Below are 21366 nucleotides of genomic sequence, written 5' to 3' on the forward strand. Positions count from 1 at the left end.
ATGATTTGGTTACTCAAACAACAGAAACATCTGATCCTATGGACATTTTCACTGATTTGGGGGAAATAACACATTACTAAATTTTAATATTTATTCAAGAAAAAGGCTATTATTTTAAAATTTGATACTGTAATTGAAAAGTGTTATGAATAGTTGGCTGTTTTATTAAAAATACAATGAAGTGGCAAATATAACATTTTTGGGGTGGTAAAACTGACTCCTGAACTAATTTCTCTATTTCAAGACAATTTAATGTTGGATCAGAGATTTAATCTTCTGAAGAACAATGAGGTAAAAAGTTGCTTTGCAGTTATATTTTGTCATGCAAAAATAACCTCTATTTAATTTCTGCAGTGAATGTATTCAAGTGTATATTAAACATCTCCTACACTCTTTCATGCAAATACACATGTCAATGATGACAGGAGTAATCGAACATTGATACTCATTGATATTCCATAGGTTCACAAACTGGCACTGCACATATTTACTATCCTCTTATCCTCCCCAACCGTACCATCCTCTGGAGAGGTTTGAAGGCCCAAATTTTTATAGCACACCATGCATCTAATATTAAGAATTCTACTTCATGTGTGAATATATCATCAACTTGCAGAACACAAGTGGTCTCACAGAGACACAGCAATATAATTGGAGGCATTTTATTCACTGGAAGCATTTTCTCAGATGAGCAATACTCATCTTTGATAAGAAATTCCAATAAGAAAAATCTATAGTCAGAAATGCCAAGACAGGAGTAAATTAATCACAGCTGCTGCAAATATACAGATTAACAACCTCATTAAATCCTACCCTACTTTGGTTAGGCCTTCCCTTGGCTACTGCCCCCTTTTCTGCCTCACAGAGACACATATAAAAAGAGGCGCACTGACAAAAAAACTGTTCCAAAATTTAGTATCAGGTATTGAAATGACAACTGGGAACATATTTCCCCCATTTAATAGACATTTTCTTATCTATTTTTAAATGTGATCAAAGTAACTTTTCCCGAAGTCCCTTGATTAGGTCCCAATATAAATAATTGACAACTCGGTAATAATATGGGTCAAGAAAATAAAGGACTAATATAGCTTAAGAATCTGCTGGTGTCTCATTTTCACATACTTAGGTTTTTCAGGTTTGTACCGCTAATTTTTCATCAGTTTAAATAAAAATTTGCAGATGATTTTAAAGCTAAGAATGTCCAGCTTTCTGTTAAGATCTTCATATTCTAATTTCAACTCCAAATTAGTCCATTTTATCCAAACACAAGCCCCTCAAAATAGAGGCTCATGAATGAGATACACTCACAACCTAATTACAGCAGCATGAACAATGCCACTAGGATGTCCTCACAGAACTTAAATAAATTCAGCCCACAATGGGTATGGGTATATAATATACACATACTGTATCATTGCATACCAACATATTTACAAATATGTACACATATATACAAAAATTATACACAGATTGCATTTAGCATCACAAAAATATACATATGCTATTACAAATAAAATAAGAATTTCAAATAAATAAGGTCAACAAAAGAGCCCTCAATGAAAATACCCTTTATATTCTCCAAACATACACACAGGAACATACACACCCAAAATATCACCAGGAGATTCATAGCATTCGTATTCATATCAAATCTTTTACTCACTTAGGGTGAGGAGGTGGTTCTGAATCACTGGCAGTAGCCAAGTTAGCAGACCATGGCACCTTACTACATTTCCAGTCCAGAATGTTCTCTGTATATCAGGCTGATAACAAGTCCCCATGAATAACTATATATACAAGATTTTTCGCCGGGGTCCAAACTGCTTCTCAGAGACAGAATGTTACTAATCACACAGAGATTAAGGTCAGAGATTAAGTTTGGAGAATAATGTTAAAGAAAGTTATATAATTAATACATAAATCTGATTTGTCACTTGTCCCCTTACCTTGACTAAGTTCAGTACCATTACCACCTAATCTGGTTCAGGGATTCTATTGCACCAAGAAAATGAAGGGCAGTAGCCAGAAGTGTGTGTGTGGGGGGGGGGGGGAACCCAGATTTATATTAGGAAAACTCAGCCACAACTGGATTGCACTTTGCTTCTATAATCTTGACATATTTCAATTTGGTAAAAATATAAAGGGTACAATAAATTCTGTGCTTTGAGGGGTTATGAGAGCACCACTTTCTAGGATAAACACACACACATACACACACACACACACAGAGAAAGAATACATCCTGGCTAAAATAAAAGATAAAATGACTAACTTACAGATTTTTATAATTAATAAGAATTTTCTAGGGCTGACTGATTCACTGTTTTCCAAATCTGATACAGAAAAAAATACCATAAGCTTTTGTGCCAATTATTATATAAATCTCTAGTTATTTTTTCTTGTTTATTATTAAACATTTTTTTGTTTGTTATAGAACATTTTCTTGTTCATTATAGAAAGCAGTCTGAGCTTTCAGTAGAGAAGACTGGGCTGAGATTAGGAGATATGAGTTTTAGTTCTAGCTTTTATCACTTTGAATAGCTTTTTGGGTCTCAGCTTTCTTTTCTGTAAAATCGGGAAGATAGTTGCTTCACCAATTTCAGAAATACAGAGATAACGAAAGGGAAAATTCCATTGTGCTTCATTTTGTTTTGTGTGTAACTGACTTCTTCTAATGTTACACTTTTTATTTTGTTTATAGTGATTCTTAAGGGAGATGAGACACTATCAGAATCTCCAGGGAGAGTTTGTGCAATTTGAAAACAGAGAAGTGCCCCTTCCCATTGTTTTGCTTCATTTTTCGTTCTAAGATTTAAATTTTTATGAATTCTAAAATTAAATAAATAGAGTTTAACATTTTTATAACGGGGGTATTGGTATGCATTTAGAAAAATGAGATTCTTTGCTACTGTAACCTCAAGCCCATCGAGTGATTGTCCTTTTACATTTCTTCTTCCTCGATTAAAGTAATACTTTAAAATGTAGAAGCTGGGTGAAAGATACAAGAAGCATTCGTTAAACTCTGTGTATGTTTAAAACTTTCATGACAAAAAGTAAAGAAAGTAAAGAAAAAAACAAACACAAAGTGTTTGTGCAAATGTGACCTTCCCTATGAACCCTAACCTGGTGACTATTTTTTCTTTCTTTCTTTTTTAGAGAGGGGTCTCACTATGTTGCCAAGACTGGCCTCAAACTCTGGGTTCAAGTGATCCTCCTGTCTCAGTCTCCCAAGTAGCTGGGACTATAGGACACACCACTGTGACCAGCTTGATCACTCTTTTAAATATTGTTCTTCTCTAAAAAAAAAAAAAAAAAAAAAAAGATCTCCCTTACCCATCCTCTACATTTTCTCCATCCTACTTATCATTTTCTAACATAAATTTAATTACTTATATTTGTTGCCTTACTCTTCCTACTATAATACAATGTAAGCTTCATGATCACAAGGATTTTTAAGTCTACTTTGTTTGCATCCCCAGTGCCCAGAAGAAAATCTATAGAGTATAGTGGTTGTTCAACACATATTTTGTTTAAGGCATAAATGAAACAATCATTTAGGATTTTCTAGCACAGTTTTTCTCTCTTTGAAGATTCAAGATCACTTCAGTCCACTACCAGTAAGGAATTACATTACTATCTTAGTTGTGATTTCTAAGACCCCTTGTTAGACAACCATGTTTTTAATCATAAAAGCTCTAATTTCTTCAGGTGAGTCTTTCTCTGAACTAGTTTCTAAAACAGCTAAGTGGATCCTAGATTATTTTCTTGAACAAAACTGAAGTAAATATGATTTAGAAAAGAAAACGTTACATACCCTAAAAAGAGGGTAACTAGTTTTCCTGGTGGCAGGGATAGGAAAATCAGTATTTTTGGAAACGAATCCAAATTATAATCATAGAGTTGAAAAGGACCTTGGACCAATCCCTTCATTTTACAGATGAGAGCACTAACAAGCAGAGACATGAAGACACTTGTCAAAGGTCCCAACACTAGTTACCAAGAAAGCCAGGATTAGGACTCAGGTCTCCTAGTCCTCAGACCAGTGTTCTTTATGCTTAACAGGTGATGATAAAGCTCAGGACAATAAATACTATTTTAAAAATTAGAGAACAGGAAAATCTGTGTTGGTGAGAGTAAAACTGGTACAGGACTTCAGGGGAATTGAAACAAAAGGTCAGATAACTAAAAACAGTCTATTTCTGTAGTTCAGATGAACACTGTTATGAAAGGAAAGCTATGAAGTGTATTAATGACTGAAAAAAAAGGAATGCAATCTTTATCTGAAAATGTAGGCAACCAACTAGCAAAGAAACTGTTTGAAAGAACCAACAAAAATATTTTTTAAAAGTAAACAAAACACCCCAAAGTCCCCAAACCCAAGAACAATAAATTTCAGACTTTAGATGAAAAATTGAATGGGAATAATTTAGACCCAAATTAGTCTCTGTGCCAGAAATGAAAACCAAGTTAAATATTACAAAAAATTTCCCTGGGGACATAGGAAAGAGATACCAAAAACAATCACATCATTTCCCCTGGGACTGCCAGGGGTAGAGTGTGAGCCTGCACAGAAAATTAGGTAGAGGCCTTTTCGTTCACAGATTTCTGAACTAGAATGCTGTGCAAGCAAAAAAGGGGGGGAATCCTCATAGCCAGGGACTGAAATTATTAAGGGGATGACAGGGAAGAAACCCACAAAGATCTTTATGTTATACACTGAGTACTATATAAAATAATAAAAAATTTGTGCATGACTATAAAATACTAAATACAGGGAATTTTAACAAATCTTATTTCCAAATTGTCAATGCAAAATCAACTTACATTTTCAGTTTCATAACAGCCAGTTACCCCCAACCTAAATTAATAAAATCTCTGACTTTTAAGTCTCATAAATTTGAACTAGGCAAAAAGATTAAGAATTCTGTCCTTTATGTCACAGAGGTCAATCCAGACAGTCTTTAAACTTGATCTCATAAGCTAAGAGTTTAAATAGAATTCCAACTGAAGACACTGTCTTATGAAACCAACAACCTGATTTTTTGACTGAAATATTTAAGTGTTTCCTTTTTCATTTCCATCAATCGAGGACTACAAAGAAAACAAAATACACAAACAAATCTCATGGAAACACAGGACTCAGACATTCCAAGTAATATTTACCATCTTAAGCCCCCAATTAAATATCTAGCTTTCAGATGCAAATCAATCTTACATGGTTTCTGAAATTGAGAGTACTTAAAAAAGGATTTCAAGATCTGTCCTGATCATGCCTCAAGGAATCACACATTTTTCTACCAACTAACTTGGAATGAAAAGAAATATTATGGAGGGACTCTGTTCTTGATTTTCAACAGTCCATGGTGGCTAGTTTCATCATTATGAATAATTACATATTTTCCAAACCCAGACATTTAACTGATCTCCAAGTATAAGAGTTGGATTTACCTCATTATACAAAAATAAACAATTTACTCCTCTCAGGGTGAGAATGGTGACTATTTGACCTTATAAGATTAGATGGTGAAGGTAAGTATCTACACCTCAAAATCAAAAAATAAAAATTCCAAGATTAATTGAGATTTTAAAAGACCTGAAAGATTGCATTTTAAAACAGTTACCCTAAAAGTTTGAACATTTTTTTCAGTTTGTTTTTAAAATGGTGGTCTTAAATTAAAAAATAAAAACTACGTAACACCACTATGTGTCTGTTATCACATTAGAAAACTGCACCATTTAAAATCTGTGGAAAATGAAAAATTGTTTCAAGAGAATTTTTGTTTTAATAGTCATCTATGGTATTCTCAAAGAACACGTTTCGAACATCCAGAATGGATGCTAATTCCAAAATGTGCTTCTGGAGATGAGGATTCTCTACTGTTTCATCCCTTGGCAGTTGTGGATATGATTCTGGATAATTTCGTGTTTCCTGGAAGGCAAAAGAGAGAAAAGTCAACTTTTGTAGTCTAATGAGAGAAAATTTTATACAACATTGGTACAGCATTAAGGAGTAACTTAACGTATATATTCTTCCTTTATATTGGTGTGATTCTTCTTTTAAAAAAAATTTTTTTTTCAGCGATGGGGTCTTGCCATGCTGCCAAGGCTGGTCTCGAACTCCTAGGCTCAAGCAATCCTCCCACTTCACCCTCCCAAAGCTTTGGGATTATAGGTGTGAGCCATTGGATCTGGCCTATATTGGTGTGATTCTTATTGTTAATATATTTGTTGAATACTGAATCGCTGACATTTGATCATTTTGACCTCTAAAAACGACAGTTTCACAAGGTTCAACTTAATGTATTCATTTAGTGAGTTATTCCACAAATGTTTACTGAGGCTTATTGTTGCCATGCACTATACTGTATCATGTGGAAACCATAAAAATTCATGCTTACTGGGGGGGAATCCTAGCACATAGAGAATGTCAACAATTATCTGTTAAATGAATAAATAGACGTTGCGTTGGAAATGAACATAAAGGAAAGACACAGGAAGCATTAGAAAGGACAAATTAATGGGCCTTGGCAATTCATTATAGGAGAAAGAGATATCAAAAATAACTGTGAGATTCCAGGAATGCACGATGACAGAAGAATTGAAAGCTACTGAGACAAAAAGGGAGGTAAAGGATGAGATAATTTGGGAAGAGTATAAGGCCTCACGTTTTAGGTATATTTTACTGAGATAATAGGGTAATACTGATAGAACTGTCCCTCCACCAGAATTTGAAAATTCACGGCTGTATCTCAGAAGACAAGTTTGAGGAGTAATATAAACGATGATATAATCTTTATGGAGATAAATAGTGAAGCCATGAAAATGGATGAGAATTCTAAGAATATTAGCAAAGACAGTGAAAAAGAGCTAAGGCAGTGCTAAAAAGGGTGAAGAAAAATCAGGGAGGAAAAAAATAGGCAAAAAAGGAATAAAAGAAAACAAAAAAATTTCATATGGAAACAAAAGGAGACAGTTTCAAGAATCAAGTAATTCTCATTTGGAAATTCTTCTTCATTTGGTAAGTTCTACAAACTATAATTTTGCCTCATAGTAAAAACTTCCTGAAGAAGTAAGTTGCTGCTTTGCTATGTAATTCACATGACAGTTCATATATTCAAATGTCACTTGTGTCTCTCTCTGCCTGTAGAGCTCACTGATTACACATTACAAATATGAAATTTTTATTTTACCACACTAAATACTAAGGGAAGTGACAAAAAGAAAATATTCAAAAGCCCTTAAAAAGGAAAAAACAAAACAAAACAAAACACCAAGAACTACTGCAGGACTATAAGCTAAACAATTCTCTCAGCTCACACCAGGCTGGGAGATGTTTGAGTTCCGATCAAATATCTTCCACAGTAGAAAATATTTGTTGAAATAGAAGATATATAAAAGAGACTTCAGGCCGGGGTAATCCTAGCACTCTGGGAGTCTAAGGAGGGAGGACTGCTTGAGCTCAGGAGTTCAGGACCAGCCTGAACAAAAGTGGAAGTGGATCATCAGAAAGGTCTTCATTGTGGTCTTTTCACATTGAGTAGGCTAAGGAGGAGGAAGAAGAGGAAGGGTTGGTCTTGCTGTCTCAGGGGTGGCAGAGCTGGAAGGGAGGCAGGAGAAGCAGGCACACTCAGTGTAACTTTACAGAAACACATCAAAATTTCTCTCCAACTTTTTTGCTTTCTCATTTCCCCAAAAATATTTCTATCTGCTACTAGTCCTTCTTCCACCATTTGCTTTAGTTTCAGTGCCCATATCACAGAAGTGTCCGTGTCATATAAGTCAAAAGCCAAGTCTTGAATAATTGCAACCCTCTACCAGACTATCTAATTTTAATTTGTTTTCTGGCACTGCTTCTTCTATGTATTCTTCCTCATTGTCTGACACTGGTTCAGAAGTACTCGTCTCCATCTAGTCATCTGTTAATTCCTCTGGTGTGATATCTATTAGCTCTGGAATTTCTCCAAGATCCATAACTCGGAACTCTTCATCCCCCACCTTTTTTTGCCACCTCCACAATCTCATGATTTTGTTGACTGGCTTTGTGGTTAATACTGTAAAGTCATGCGCAACATCTAGACACAGTTTTCTCTAGTGGGAATATACTGTCTCAGGCTGATGGCTTTCACAGCTTTTTCTATAACAACGATGGCATCTTCAATGGTGGAATGTAAACTGATACAACCATTTTGGAAAACAGTTTGGCATTACCTAGTAAAGTTAAATATGCTTATATCTTCTGACCTTGCAATTCCACTATTAGGTGTATTCCCCAGAAGAAATCTAATATATGTGTACCAGGAAACTCATACATGAATTTCACATGAATATATAAACAGGTATTGTTTATATAATAAAAGCTGGAAATAACTCAAATGTCCATTATCAGTAGAACGGATAAGTAATTTGTGATATATAGTCAAATAATGCCCAGTATTATATAGTTAAACAAAATGAATGGAGAAGGTTATAGTCATCAATGTGGCTCACTCTCAAGAATATAATATTGATTGGAAAAAAGCAAGTTGTAGAAGAATACATACAATATAGATCCATTGATATGTTGTTTAGAAATACAAATACATGTGGCAAAACTATAAAAAAAGTGAACGATAATTATAAAATTCAGGAGGTCAGTTTCATTTGAGAGGGAGATAGGATCAGGGAGGATCTACAGAAGGCCCTTAAAGGTAAAGAAAATAAATATCCTACTTAAACAGGGGGCTAGGCATTCAGATGTGCCTTAACATTATTAATCTTTATACTTTACCTATGCATTTGTAAATATTATTTTAGATCTATTAATATAGGTAAAATGTAACACATGATTCTTAAATATCTAAAATGATAAAATTGGTCTTTAATAATTTTCCTTTTCATGCCTGTAATTCTGGCACTTTGGGAAGCCAAGGGGGGAGGATAGCTTGAGCCCAGGACTCGAGGTTACAGTGAGATTATGATCATGTTACTATACTCTAGCTTGGGTGACAGAGCAAGACCCTGTCTCTCAAAAACAATCAATCAATCAATCAATCAATAATATTCTTTACATACCCGAAAAATCTTGTGCATCCTCATGGTGGCTGAACAAAAAATAAATCTTGTGAGAAGTAAGCGAAGAAATTCATCTCCAAAAAACTGGAGAAATGCCTGATCTGCAAAGAGGAGAAAGGTGACAGTAACGGGATGCCCACATCGAGATCACATTTCAAAGGGAAGGAAACTTTAGGAAAGTTTTCTCAACTTTCCTGTCTGGTACAAATACCTTTAAAAATTCAAACAATTTAAAATATGTCACCATTTTAAGCCATTATAGGACATTCTGTTAAGTGTGCAGTTAGATTAGGAGGGTACCTATTGAACGTGAATGGGTCAGTAGCTGGGCAATATCGCGGTTGATTTTTCGAAGATATTCTTGACATTTTTCCCACAGGCCTCTACGCATGCTTGACAATCCAGAGACAAATAGGAAGGCCATTAGAGGATTGTTCAAAAAGAGAGTGAAGAGGCTACCCCGTTGAGATTGATCTGTAATAACAAACATGTTATATATATAGACAATAGTTTTGCAAAAAATAAGGGATACACATGAGGAACATTTTAATATGCTGATAATGTATAAAATTAAAGCTGTATCATTAAAGCATAATTCAACAATGCAGACTCTACATGAAGCTACAAAAACACATACCAGGTATGTTGCTTTCTGCTGAACAAACTTAAAAGAGGGTCCAGTAAACTTAAGAGAAATGAAAATGAACATAGTCCTTACCAGTTTTTACCCCCCAACTAACAAATTTCACCCAAATATGGCAAGTGTTGGATCAAAGGCTATCAATGATAGAATTCTCTGACGTGTAGTAGAATTGCCAATCTTTTCCATTATCCTTTATTAGTTGCTCTTTCTCTGCCTATTCCTTACATATGAATATTTTCTTTCTTTGGCCCTTCCCATAACTGATCTCTCCTACTCTCATGGTATTACCATTTATATGCCTACTGATTCCTAATTCCCTCTCTGCAGCCTAGATTGGATTCCTTAGGCCTAGCCCTGTGCTGTAGTGCAGTAGCTACTGCACACTTAAAATGCGACTGGCACACACTGAGACACACTATGAAGAGTAAAATACACACTGGATTTCAAAGCCTCAGTACAAGAAGATCTATTGTCAACACTAATTTTACCTGTTTCTTTTTACTTTTTTCTTTTCTTTTCCTCCCCCACCCCCCTGTTGTTACTTTAAAATTTGGGCACTAAAAAATAAAAAATTACGTATTTGAAACACTATATTTTTATTGGACAGTGTTGCTCTAGGCTACTATATTCAATCCAAGTCTCAAAGGCACCTCAAACTTAATACAGCAACAACTGAAAGCAAATTCTTTCCCTTTTTGTTCTCTACACATATGCTTCTCATCCAGTAGCACCTCGGCCAGAAACCTGCAAGTTCATTCCTGCCTTCCTCCCCACACCTTGTCAGTCCACCACCAAGTCCCACTGGTTCTATTGGCTCAGTATCTTTTCAAGCCAGATACCCAGTTACTGTCCTAGCTCCAGCCACCACCATCACCCTGTTCCCATCCATGTCCCACCCAATTTGTTCTTTAAGAGATTAACTGAATGCTCCTTCATGCTACTCCTCTGTTTAAAATCTTTTTTGATGGTACAAGTTGAGTATCCCTTATGCAAGATGCTTGGAACCAGAAATGTTTCAGATTTTGGGTTTTGGAATATTTGCATATACATAAGGAGATATCTTGGGAATGGGTCCCAAATCTAAACACTAAATTAATTTCTATTTCATATATATCTTATCCACATAACCTAAAGGTAATTTCATACAATACTTTGTGCATAAAACAAAGTTTGTGCTCAATAATTATGTGTGGAATTTCCACTTTTGGTGTCGTGTTAACACTCAAAAAGTTTCACATTTTGAAGCATTTCAGATTTTAGATTTTTGGATGAGGGCTGCTCAACCCACACCCCATTCATTGTCCTCCATTTAAATTGATCAACAAATCTTGAAAGCTTTTTTATAACTCAGTCACACAATTCCAAACTCTACTCTTGAGCTAGAAGAAACTACTTTAATTTGTTTCAAAAGCTCTCTTATCTCAGGGCCACAGCACATGCAAATTCTCTGCAGGAGCACTCTCGGGCTCTGTCATTGCCCCATGCCCGTGTAATTCTACATGTTCTTAAAATGCACTTTAGACATCATCTCGTCTCCTCTCACCCTCATATGCTGGTTAGGAGTCCCTCATACATGGTTCTGTGCATCCTCCTGTGAAACACTTAGAGTAATTGCCTGTTGGGTTACCTATATTTTCTACTTGACATTTGGCTGTGTGAGAAACATAACTGTTTTTCAGGTCAGAGTGCTATCTCCAGTGCCCAGCACAATACCTGACAAATAAATGTTGAATAAATGTTTGTTGAATAAATGAAGTGACTCTTGGCTAACGAGAGAACTATAGGCTTTAGATACCAGAAGTGCAGGAACCTTCTATGACATTCCAGTTACTTACAGATCTGCTAGTTTTATGCCCACATGGAGGGCCAACCCCTTTTGCAGAGGTTGAGTAAGTAGCAATAATGCCTATGGATAAACCCAAAATGTTTCTCACAAAAGAATTTTGAATCTCCTTGTGTAACTGAACAATTCATTTAATGTGTTAAGAAGTATAAGCTTTATAGCATGACAGGATACTGGACAAAAAAATGTTAAGGACATATAGTACAACTAAGTATATTAATAATAATGAAAGCACATATTGAGTACTTCCTATGTACCTGACATTATTCTATGAGGTAGCTACTATTATTATTTCCATTTGACAGATGAAGAAACTGAGGCATAGAACGGCTGAGTAACTTCCCAAAGTCACACAGCTAGTAAGTGGCTAAGTCGGGATTCAAATTCAGTCAGTTTGTCTGTGTTTTTCTCCTCTATACAATAGTCTTTTAGAGCAAATAATCTCGATATTAATCCATTTGACCATGCAATTTTAAATAAAACTTCATCATGAAAGGACAGATTGATAGCAAAAAGTACTCTCAAGTAACTGGACAGGATTACATTCTTCTAGAAATGCTAAGAAATAGGATAACAAAATCCTCAAAGCAGGAGAATTTTACCGTTGTTTGAAGGTAAGTTCTATCCTTTAGTAATTTGACTATTGGATACATGAACTTAATATTTCTACATACTTTTCCCTGTTGAACAGCAGAACTTACCTTAAAACAACGGTGAAAGTCTCCAGCTTCTCTCAGGCATTCAAATGCTGACCATCACTTCCTGTGTCAAACTATGTCAGCAGACAGGACTTCTGGCTGGGAAGTAGCAGTAAAATGCCATCTCCCACAGAGAGACATCAGCACTATTCACAGTCAGGGAGATAGTGAAACAGTGACAAGTACTGCTAAAACAGTGTTAAGGTTTGTTTAGTATTTTACCTACTAAATGACTCGGAGTTAGAATCAGATTTTATGTGTTACTAATTAAGGATAAATCATCAAGGGCAAAAGTCTTTCAATTCCCAGCTATTGGAGAAATGGCCAAAACGCTAATCTGTCTCTCTGGCAGTCTTAGAAGAGGTTCTTTTATTTTAAATAAAAGAACACAGCAAGGTAAAAATGCAAATAAAAGAAACTCTTTAAGTTGTGCCAATTAGGTTATCCTAACTCAGGCACAGGCTGAGAGGTTTCCTAGACTAGCAATCTTATACTCTTAAAAGATGCCTAAAATATGTAACTAAAGATATAGGAAAGAAATCATGCTATATGGATATGACAAGCATATCAAAACAAACACCTGTAAAACAAATTTTAAAATTTACAAATCATGTGTTTCCCAACAGCAAGGGACAAAACCACTTCTTTCTCAGGGATGAATTATCTCAAGGCCTAATGGTAGCACATTAAGGAAGTCTGGTTGCTGGCAAGGTTTCTGGGTATTTCAGAGTGACACCTGCCATACAAACACCATAAATCCACATGTGACAATTATGAAAGGGAAAAACAAAGATCATTATTACTCAAAATGTAGACAGTGTTTATTTGCAACCTACGGATGTAACAGATGATGACAATACATACCTTGTAAAGCTTTGGGGTATGCTGTAGGAGAAAGCAAGCAGACTAGTGGCTGTCCAAACAAGTTTGTGAAATTCTGTAATATATAAGAATTTAAAACTTCCATTAAACATTTGACCAGAGATAGTTACTTAGTAATTTTCCAAAGCACATCATTAGTGTATAGATTCAGCCCTTTAACTCATAAGCAGATGTAGAAACATCAGTAACAGCTGAACAGACTGCCATTCACATATAATTACCATGCATAACAGGCTTTCTTAAAAGGCTCTCTGTTAAAATAGTGAAGTTTATTAAATGAACTATTGACTTTTTAAAATACAGGGATACACATGATTGTAGTGTTGCCGGGAGAGTTTATCTGGCTGTGCACTAAGAGGCCTCTCCATCAGGCAACTTATACCAGTAGATATGAGGGTGAACTTTCCAGGGTTCTAGGATCTGGCTTTCAGCCTATTAAAGTCTCTAAAACCTGATTTCCTGGTATGTGAGGACTGGATCCATCTCTTATTGTGGACCATAAGAAAGAGGTATAAAACTAGAATGTCAATATGTAATTTCCAGTGAGAAGTTGATACTCAAACTAGAGCACTCTTTGCATACTAAAGGTTATTCTGTCTCTAAAGGCGGATCTACATGGGAAGTAAAACCATAAAGTGTTTGGTAAAGCAAAAAGAAAGATAAACCTCTTAGGAGTAAACTTAGTAAATGAATAAACAAAAGTAACTTTAAAACACTCCTAAATGATAAAAATTAAGACTTGAACAAATAGGAAGACATACTACGTTCTCAGAGACAAACTCGTTCTAAAAGATCATTACACTAATTTATTAAAACTTAAACCAACTTCAGTGAAAACAGGCACAGACTTTTTTCCCCTGCAATTGAAAAAGGTAATTATAAAGTTCATATGGAAAAATGAGATTAGCCAGAAGAATTCTGAAAAAAAGCAAAAAGGGGAACTAGATTGATCAGATATTAAAATATACTTTAAAACCTCAGTAATTAAAAATGTGTAGCACTAGCACAGAGTAGGCAGAAAACCAAGGGAACAGAATAAAAAGTCCAGAATTAGACTCCAAAACATTTAGGACTTCTGTGTATATGATAAAGATGACAGCTCAAATTGGTCAGAAAAACTGGATAGCCACCATTTAGAAACACACTTCAGGCCATACAGGAGGATAAATTTCAATTATATCAAAGATTTAAATGTAAACAATTAACCAATAGAAGTGGTGAAAAAATGTTATTTTTGTAACCTACGAGACCTTCCTAACTATTATGATTAGCTAAGATTAATAAACCTAGTTCCATAAAAATCAAAAGCTTGTTCTTAGCAAAGGTAACATAAACAAAATCAAAAGCCAAATAACAAACTGAGGAAAATATTTGAAACCTCACATTACAAAGGATTAATCTCCTAAAAATAGAAAGCACTTCTCTAAAGCAATAAGAAAAAACTGGGAAGCAGGGGTAAAGTGGGGTGGTTAATGGGAACAAAAATACAGTTGGATAGAATGAATAGGATCTAGTATTTGTATTTGGTAGCACAGTAGGGTGACTATAGTTGACAAGAATTTATTGTATATTTAAAATACTAAAAAGTAGAATTGAAAGTTTCTTAACACAAAGAAATGATAAATGCTTGAAGGGATGGATACTCCAATTACCTTGTATGGGATGTTACTATCATTTATATAACTAAGAAGACTAAAGACAACATATTTGTTTTGGCTTATATATGCATTTAAAAATTTTTTCTAGAAGGGTAAACAGGAAACAGACAATAGTGACAACTCATAGGGAGGGATGGGAACTCAGTGAATTGGGACTGGGAAGGAGGAAGAGATTTCACAATATGCCTTTTTGAAATTTTTGATTTTGCAACTTTGTTAGTGTAATACAACATCAAAAATATTAAATAATTAAGATAAATTAAGAATTTCTTATAATCAAAACAAAGGGAGTAAATAAGTTGAATGATATTGGGGAGCACTCCTCAGATAAGGCAGACCGAGGCATTCTTCCACAATGTAGAGATGGCCTTAGGGATCTTTGGCCAGGCCACTCTTGCTCTTGGATAGTGCTAACATGGACATTATTGTTATTTATTTGCCAAGGTCTCGTTTTTCTTCACTTTCCTTGCTAACCAACCTCTCTCTTCTTTTTGTTTTGCTTTGTTCAAAATCTGTGTAGAGCATACCAGGCCTGACTGCCATCCTTTGAAAGGTCTGCTTACAAGGCTGGCCCTTGGCTGGCTTCTGGGGACTTAGATTTGGGGAGGGTTCCCATCACTAGCAGAACTGAGAAAGAGTGGCTCGCTCTGCCTAGACTGTTCATGCAAACAAGATGGTTTATGCTGAACACCTGCTTTCCTTCTGGGCATCTCGCATTTTGGTATGAGCCAGAGTGTCCGTGTGATCGGATCCCAATAAAAACCCTGGGCGCCGAGTCCCTAATGAACTTCCCTGGTAAACAAGGTTTAATCCATGTGGTCACAACTTTTGGGGGAAATTAAGTGCATCCTGTGTGACTTTACTGGGAGAGGACCCTTGGAAGTCTGCACCTGGTTTTCTCCAAACTTCAGCCCACCTGGCTTTTTCCTTTGCCGATTTTGCTCTGTATCCTTTTACTGTAATAAATCTTAGCAGTGAGTATGACCATATGCTGAATCCTATGACTCTTCCTAGCAAATCACTGAACCTGGGGGTTATCTTGGGGACCTCCAATACAAATACGTTAATACCTTCTTTCAGATTATAATCAAATTTTGGACCTGGGAAATAGTTTCTTTAAGGTGCTTTCCACATCTCTGCTCTGATCCATTCAGTATTTGATTTTATAGTTCAACTCCCATAGGATAGTCTTATCATCTTTATTTAAAAGTGTTTGAGGAATGTCTCATAACTGCCCACATATATGAATTATGAGAGTCAATGCTACTATGTTTGTTTTTTTTTTTTTTGACAGAGTCTTGCTCTGTTGCCCGGGCTAGCGTGAGTGCCGTGGCGTCAGCCTAGCTCACAGCAACCTCAAACTCCTGGGCTTAAGCGATCCTACTGCCTCAGCCTCCTGAGTAGCTGGGACTACAGGCATGTGCCACCATGCCCGGCTAATTTTTTCTATATATATTTTTAGTTGTCCATATAATTTCTTTCTATTTTTTTTTTTTTAGTAGAGACAGGGTCTCGCTCTTGCGCAGGCTGGTCTCAAACTCCTGACCTCGAGCGATCCTCCTGCCTCGGCCTCCCAGAGTGCTAGGATTACAGGCGTGAGCCACCGCGCCCGGCCTTCAATATTACTATGTTAAGAAAAATTATAGCAAATGTATATAAATGGAACATGTACTGAGGAAATTTTAACTGGCTATGCTTATGTATGAGATTACTATTAATTTTAGCATATTTACCCCATAAATATGAATTTATATTCATATTAATAGTTTTTCTGATTCCTTTAGATTTTCTAAATATAAAACTATACCATCTGCAGCTAATGATTTTCATCTTTCTTTCTAATATTTAATGTTTTGTGTCCTCTTACTAGTCTGAAAAACTTTTTGTTATTGTTTCATTTTGGGAATGTTATAAATTTCTGGTTGGGACTAAAATAAGATTATATCACAATAATAATAGCAGGCATTCACTTTTCTTGGTTATTTTAATTAAAAATACTTGTAGTGTCTCTATAAGTACAAAGTTCACTATTTAATATACTTAATAGGAGCTCTTCATCATAGGTTCAATGTTTTAGTTAAGAATGGGCACTGAGTTTTATTAGCTTTTACAAAATGACACTGAAATAAACGTGATTTTTCTTATTTATCCTATTGACATGAAATATAGTATTGATTGATTTTCAAATATTTAACCTTCATGTATGATTTAGATAAACTCTTTTGGTAGATTATTCTATTAATAAGCCCATTTGCTATTATTTTACTTAAGATTTTTTACTCTGCATTGATAAATTAAACTAGGGTACAGTTTTCTTTTGTGCATGTGCTATATTTATCTGGAAATAGTGTCATTATCATAACAACTCTTATGATTTAGTGAGTCCTAGCTACATTCTAGAAACTATTATAGGCTTTTTAGATCCTAACCTGCAATCATAAAAATCCTATAAGATCAGTATTGACAACCAATTTTTTTTTTTAGACAGACTTGCTCTGTTGCCCTGGCTAGAGTGCAATGGTGTCATCATAGCCCACTGCAACCTCAAACCCCTGGGCTCAGGCGATCCTCCTGCCTTAGCCTCCCGAGTAGCTGGGACTATGGGCCCGCAACACCATGCCCAGCTAATTTTTTCTATTTTTAGTAAAGATGGGTCTTGCTCTTTCTTAGGCTGGTCTTGAATTCCTGGACAACCTATTTTACAGAGAAGGAAAAAGAGGCTCAGAAAAGACCAAGGACACGTTCAAGGCCATACAAGTGTCTTGTCGCCTAACTGCTATGGAATGAATTGAATAGTTCTGATCTTTCTCATTGCCCTGAAACTGTGTATCTGACTCCAAAAGTTTAAAAGTATTTATTGGTAAACTCAGAAGGACTAGAAGCCTTTCTTGTGGCAAAAAGGAGATAACTTTAATAACTTTCCTCCATTCATATCCAGTGATTGGGCTTTTCAGATTTCCTTCATACAGCCATTCACTATTTTTTCCCACAAAATCTCTTTAAATGAGACTTTCTGTCTTTCCTTTCCTTTCATTCATTCATTCATTCATTCATTTATTTAGTGAAACGGGGTCTTGCTCTTTTGCCCAGGATGGAGTACAGTGGCATCATCATAGCTCACTACAATCTCAAACTCCTGGACTTACATGATCCTCCTGCCTCAGTCTTCCAAGTAGCTGGGACTACAGATGCACGTTACCACATCTGGCTAATTTTTTTATTTTTGTGTAAAGATGAGGTCTTTCTATATTGTTCATGCTGCTCTCAAACTCCTGGGCTCAAGTGATCCTCACGTCTTGGCCTCCCAAAGTGCTAAGATTAGAGGTGTGAGCCACCATTCCAGCCTAAGGCTTTAAAATACATTTGCTGGAGGCTCTCTGAACCTATTCTGGTTTGGAGGCTGCCTGAATTTAAAAAAAAAAAAATTCACTTTTAACAGTATATAGTGTCCTTTTAAAATAGCTCTTCTTCAACAAATACTAATTGAACCTATGAACTAGACACTGCCCTAGATGCTAGGGATACAACAGTAAATAAAACAGAGAGAAAAAAATCCTGTCTTCTGGAGCTGAAATTTAGATGGAAGTGGAAGTACAAGGTTGAAACCCATAGTAAACAAAATAAGTAAGTTATATAATATCATAGAAGGTGACAAGTACCACATATGGGAACATAGCATAGAGTACAGTTAACAGCACAGACTTTACAGTCAGATTGTTTTTAAATTCCAACTTGGTCATCTGCTAGCTGTGTGTGACCTTGGGCAAATGACTTCAACTTTCTGTGCCTTGGTTTTCTTAATAGTAAAATGGGGATAGTAAAAGCAATGCATTGCTGAGGGCGTGGTGGCTCACACCTATACCCCAAACACTTTGGGAGGCTGAGGCAAGAGGATTGCTTGAGCCCAGGAGTTTGGGATCAGCCAGAGCAACATAGTGAGACCTCATCTCTACAAAAAATAGAAAAATTAGCCTGGTATGGTGGCACATACCTGTAGTCCCAGCTCTTAGGAGGCTGAGGCAGGAGGATTGCTTAAGCCCAGGAGTTTGAGGTTACAGTGAGCTATTACGATGCCAGTGCACTCTAACTGGGGTGACAAAGCAAGACTCTGTCTAATAATAATAAATGAAAGCAATGCACTGTATTGTGTGGGGATTAAATGTGTATACATAAAGTGCTTAGAACAGTGCATGGCACTAGTAGCCAGTATACAAAAGTTATGTTATGATTATTAAGAATAATAAAGAAAGGTGGATAAAGAGTACTGGGGAGGCATATAACTTTAAATAGGAAGACCTTAGTAAGAGGCTTTATTTGCTCAAACACCTAAAGAACAACGTGAGTATCTTTGGAAGGGATTCAAGGCAGAGGCAACAGAATGCAAAGATTCAGAGCAGAAGGCTGCCTGGTGTGTCTGAGGAATGGCAAGGAGGTAGCGCGGCTAAAGAGAACTGAGCAAGAGGAGAGGCCAGCAAGAGAGATCAGAGATGCTTTTGGGAGAAATGGGGAGGTGTATATCTGAGAATAAAGCCTTTTCTCTGAGTGAGATGACAAGCCACTAGTGATTTGAGCAGAGAAGTGACATATCTGACTTATAGGCACACTTGCAGGAGAGGAAAGGCAGAAGGAGGAAGACTAGTTAGAAAACTACGGCAGTAATTCAGCTGAGTGATGACGGTGGCATGGGCCAGGGTGAGGCAGGAGAGGTAATGGGATTTTGGATATACATATCAGTTAGAATCTAAAAGATTTCCTGAAATGGATGTGGGATGTGATGGAAAGAAGAGTCAAGTATGAAATCAAGGATTCCGGCTGAGGCAACTATAAAACCATAACAGCCATTAACTGTACTGAGCAAAGCTGTATGTGGAAGAGGTTTAGGAATTCTGTCTTGGGCCCATTCAGTTTGCAATCTCTATTAGAATTACCAATTAGAGATGTGGAGTAGGTAGATCATACTCTAGCTGAGTTCCAGAAAGAGGTCTAACTTGAAGATATAAATTTGAATGTCGTCGGCATAGAGATAGTGTTAATAATTAGTTATAAAACTGGATAAGATCATCAAGGGAGGAGTTGTAGCTGGAAAAGACGACGAACCAGGACCAAACTCAGGGGCACTCCACTGATAAGAGGTCAGAGAGATAGAGACAAACCAGTAGAGAAGACAAAAAATAAGCAGACTCTAGAACTCTTTTGCCTAGAGGCAATCCAGCAACTTGAATTTAGGTTTTGAAAGTCTCATCTGGAAAAGGGGACAAATGACAGAGCTTAGGGTCTCCCCAGGATGGGAATCTATTGTAATAGAAGACCAGCCCCACATTAAAGTGGAATCCTAAAGGTACACCCTTAGCTTAAGGATGAACCAAAACCAAACTTGACATGTCTCCTTGTTCTGTGACCACTCCTCATGGGATGGCAAGGAAATTTTTCTTGGTGCTAAGCTACACAAAGACCAGAAAGAAAAAAAAAATTAGTTCCTGAGGATTGTCAGCACAAGCCAGCCCTCCTCATATTTACTGCCCAAATTTCTATCACCATGTTTTGGGTGATCCCGAAAACATGGTCCCAAACTGGTAGTGCCTCCAGATGTCTGGCATAAACAAATGCAGAAGATGCCTTCTGCACAAAGATACCTTCATCCTAGGGCTCTTTGAACTTCCCACAAATAATTTTAAGGATACTGAGAAGAAAGAAACATAGTCAAAAACAATCAAGCATACAGGGACACAAAAGCAGCAAAGGGTGCCTTAAACAGCAAAATCAGATTTCAAGTGTAAGAATTATCAGATAGATAACAAATTAATAAATATGCTTATTAAGTTTAAAGAATTAAAGAACAAGCTTGAAATTGTAAACTATAAAAAGGGCAATGAAATATTTGAAAAAGAACCACATAAAACTTCTAGAAAAGAAAAATATCATAACCAACATAAAAATAGAGCAAGTTAGATACAGCTGAAGAGAGAATTTGTGAACTAAAATCTAAAGAAGAAGAAGCTACACAAATTTCAACCAGAGAAACATCTAGCTCTTCTTAATCAAAAGAGGTGAAAAAAAAAAATCAGAGAAACAAATGATGGGAAATATAAAACAGGGGTTAAGAGATGTGGAAGACACACTGTAAATGACTAATACACACACTTAATCAGGAAGGTGATGAGAGAGAGGCTAAAGTACCGTCAATTTTTTAAAGCTGTTTTTTTCTTTTTTTTGCTACCTCTATCATTGACAAACCATCAATATGTAAAGAGAAAACAGCTGAGAATTTCCCAGCAGTAACAAAAATCTGCAACCTACCAATTCAAGAAGTCCAATAAGTCCCAATAGGGTTCAATCAAACCTAGAAACACCGTAATATAACTGCAGGATGCCAAAAACAAAGACAAGGTCTCTCAAAGCAGAGAGAAAGAAATGGAATGAGAATGAAGCTGCCTGGCAGCAGAACTCTCACGCAGCGGAATTTTGTTGTGATGCCTTAACAGACTGCAGCAATCTGCAGACATCAGTCAAATACTTTGGAACGAGGCTGTTTAGATAAATATGCCTATTTTGACAAAGGTGTTAAGTCATTTTCACTGGCAGGGATCC

At 36.2% G+C, this 21366-nt stretch overlaps 1 protein-coding gene across 1 annotated transcript in view; it reads right to left on the bottom strand.

Annotated features, from left to right (window-relative positions):
* Positions 1 to 5785: 5785 nt before the first annotated feature.
* SCAI (suppressor of cancer cell invasion) overlaps positions 5786 to 21366 on the bottom strand; it is a 101744-nt gene continuing 86163 nt past the window's right edge. Inside the window, exons 15-18 of the mRNA XM_069474663.1 lie at positions 13103 to 13175; positions 9355 to 9528; positions 9055 to 9155; positions 5786 to 5932 (exon numbers count right to left, since the gene is read on the bottom strand). Coding sequence (XP_069330764.1) covers positions 5786 to 5932; positions 9055 to 9155; positions 9355 to 9528; positions 13103 to 13175 — 495 coding nt within the window. The remainder of the gene's footprint in view (positions 5933 to 9054; positions 9156 to 9354; positions 9529 to 13102; positions 13176 to 21366) is intronic.

Source organism: Eulemur rufifrons, chromosome 7 (assembly GCF_041146395.1).
Source record: "Eulemur rufifrons isolate Redbay chromosome 7, OSU_ERuf_1, whole genome shotgun sequence".
Lineage (NCBI taxonomy): Eukaryota > Metazoa > Chordata > Mammalia > Primates > Lemuridae > Eulemur > Eulemur rufifrons.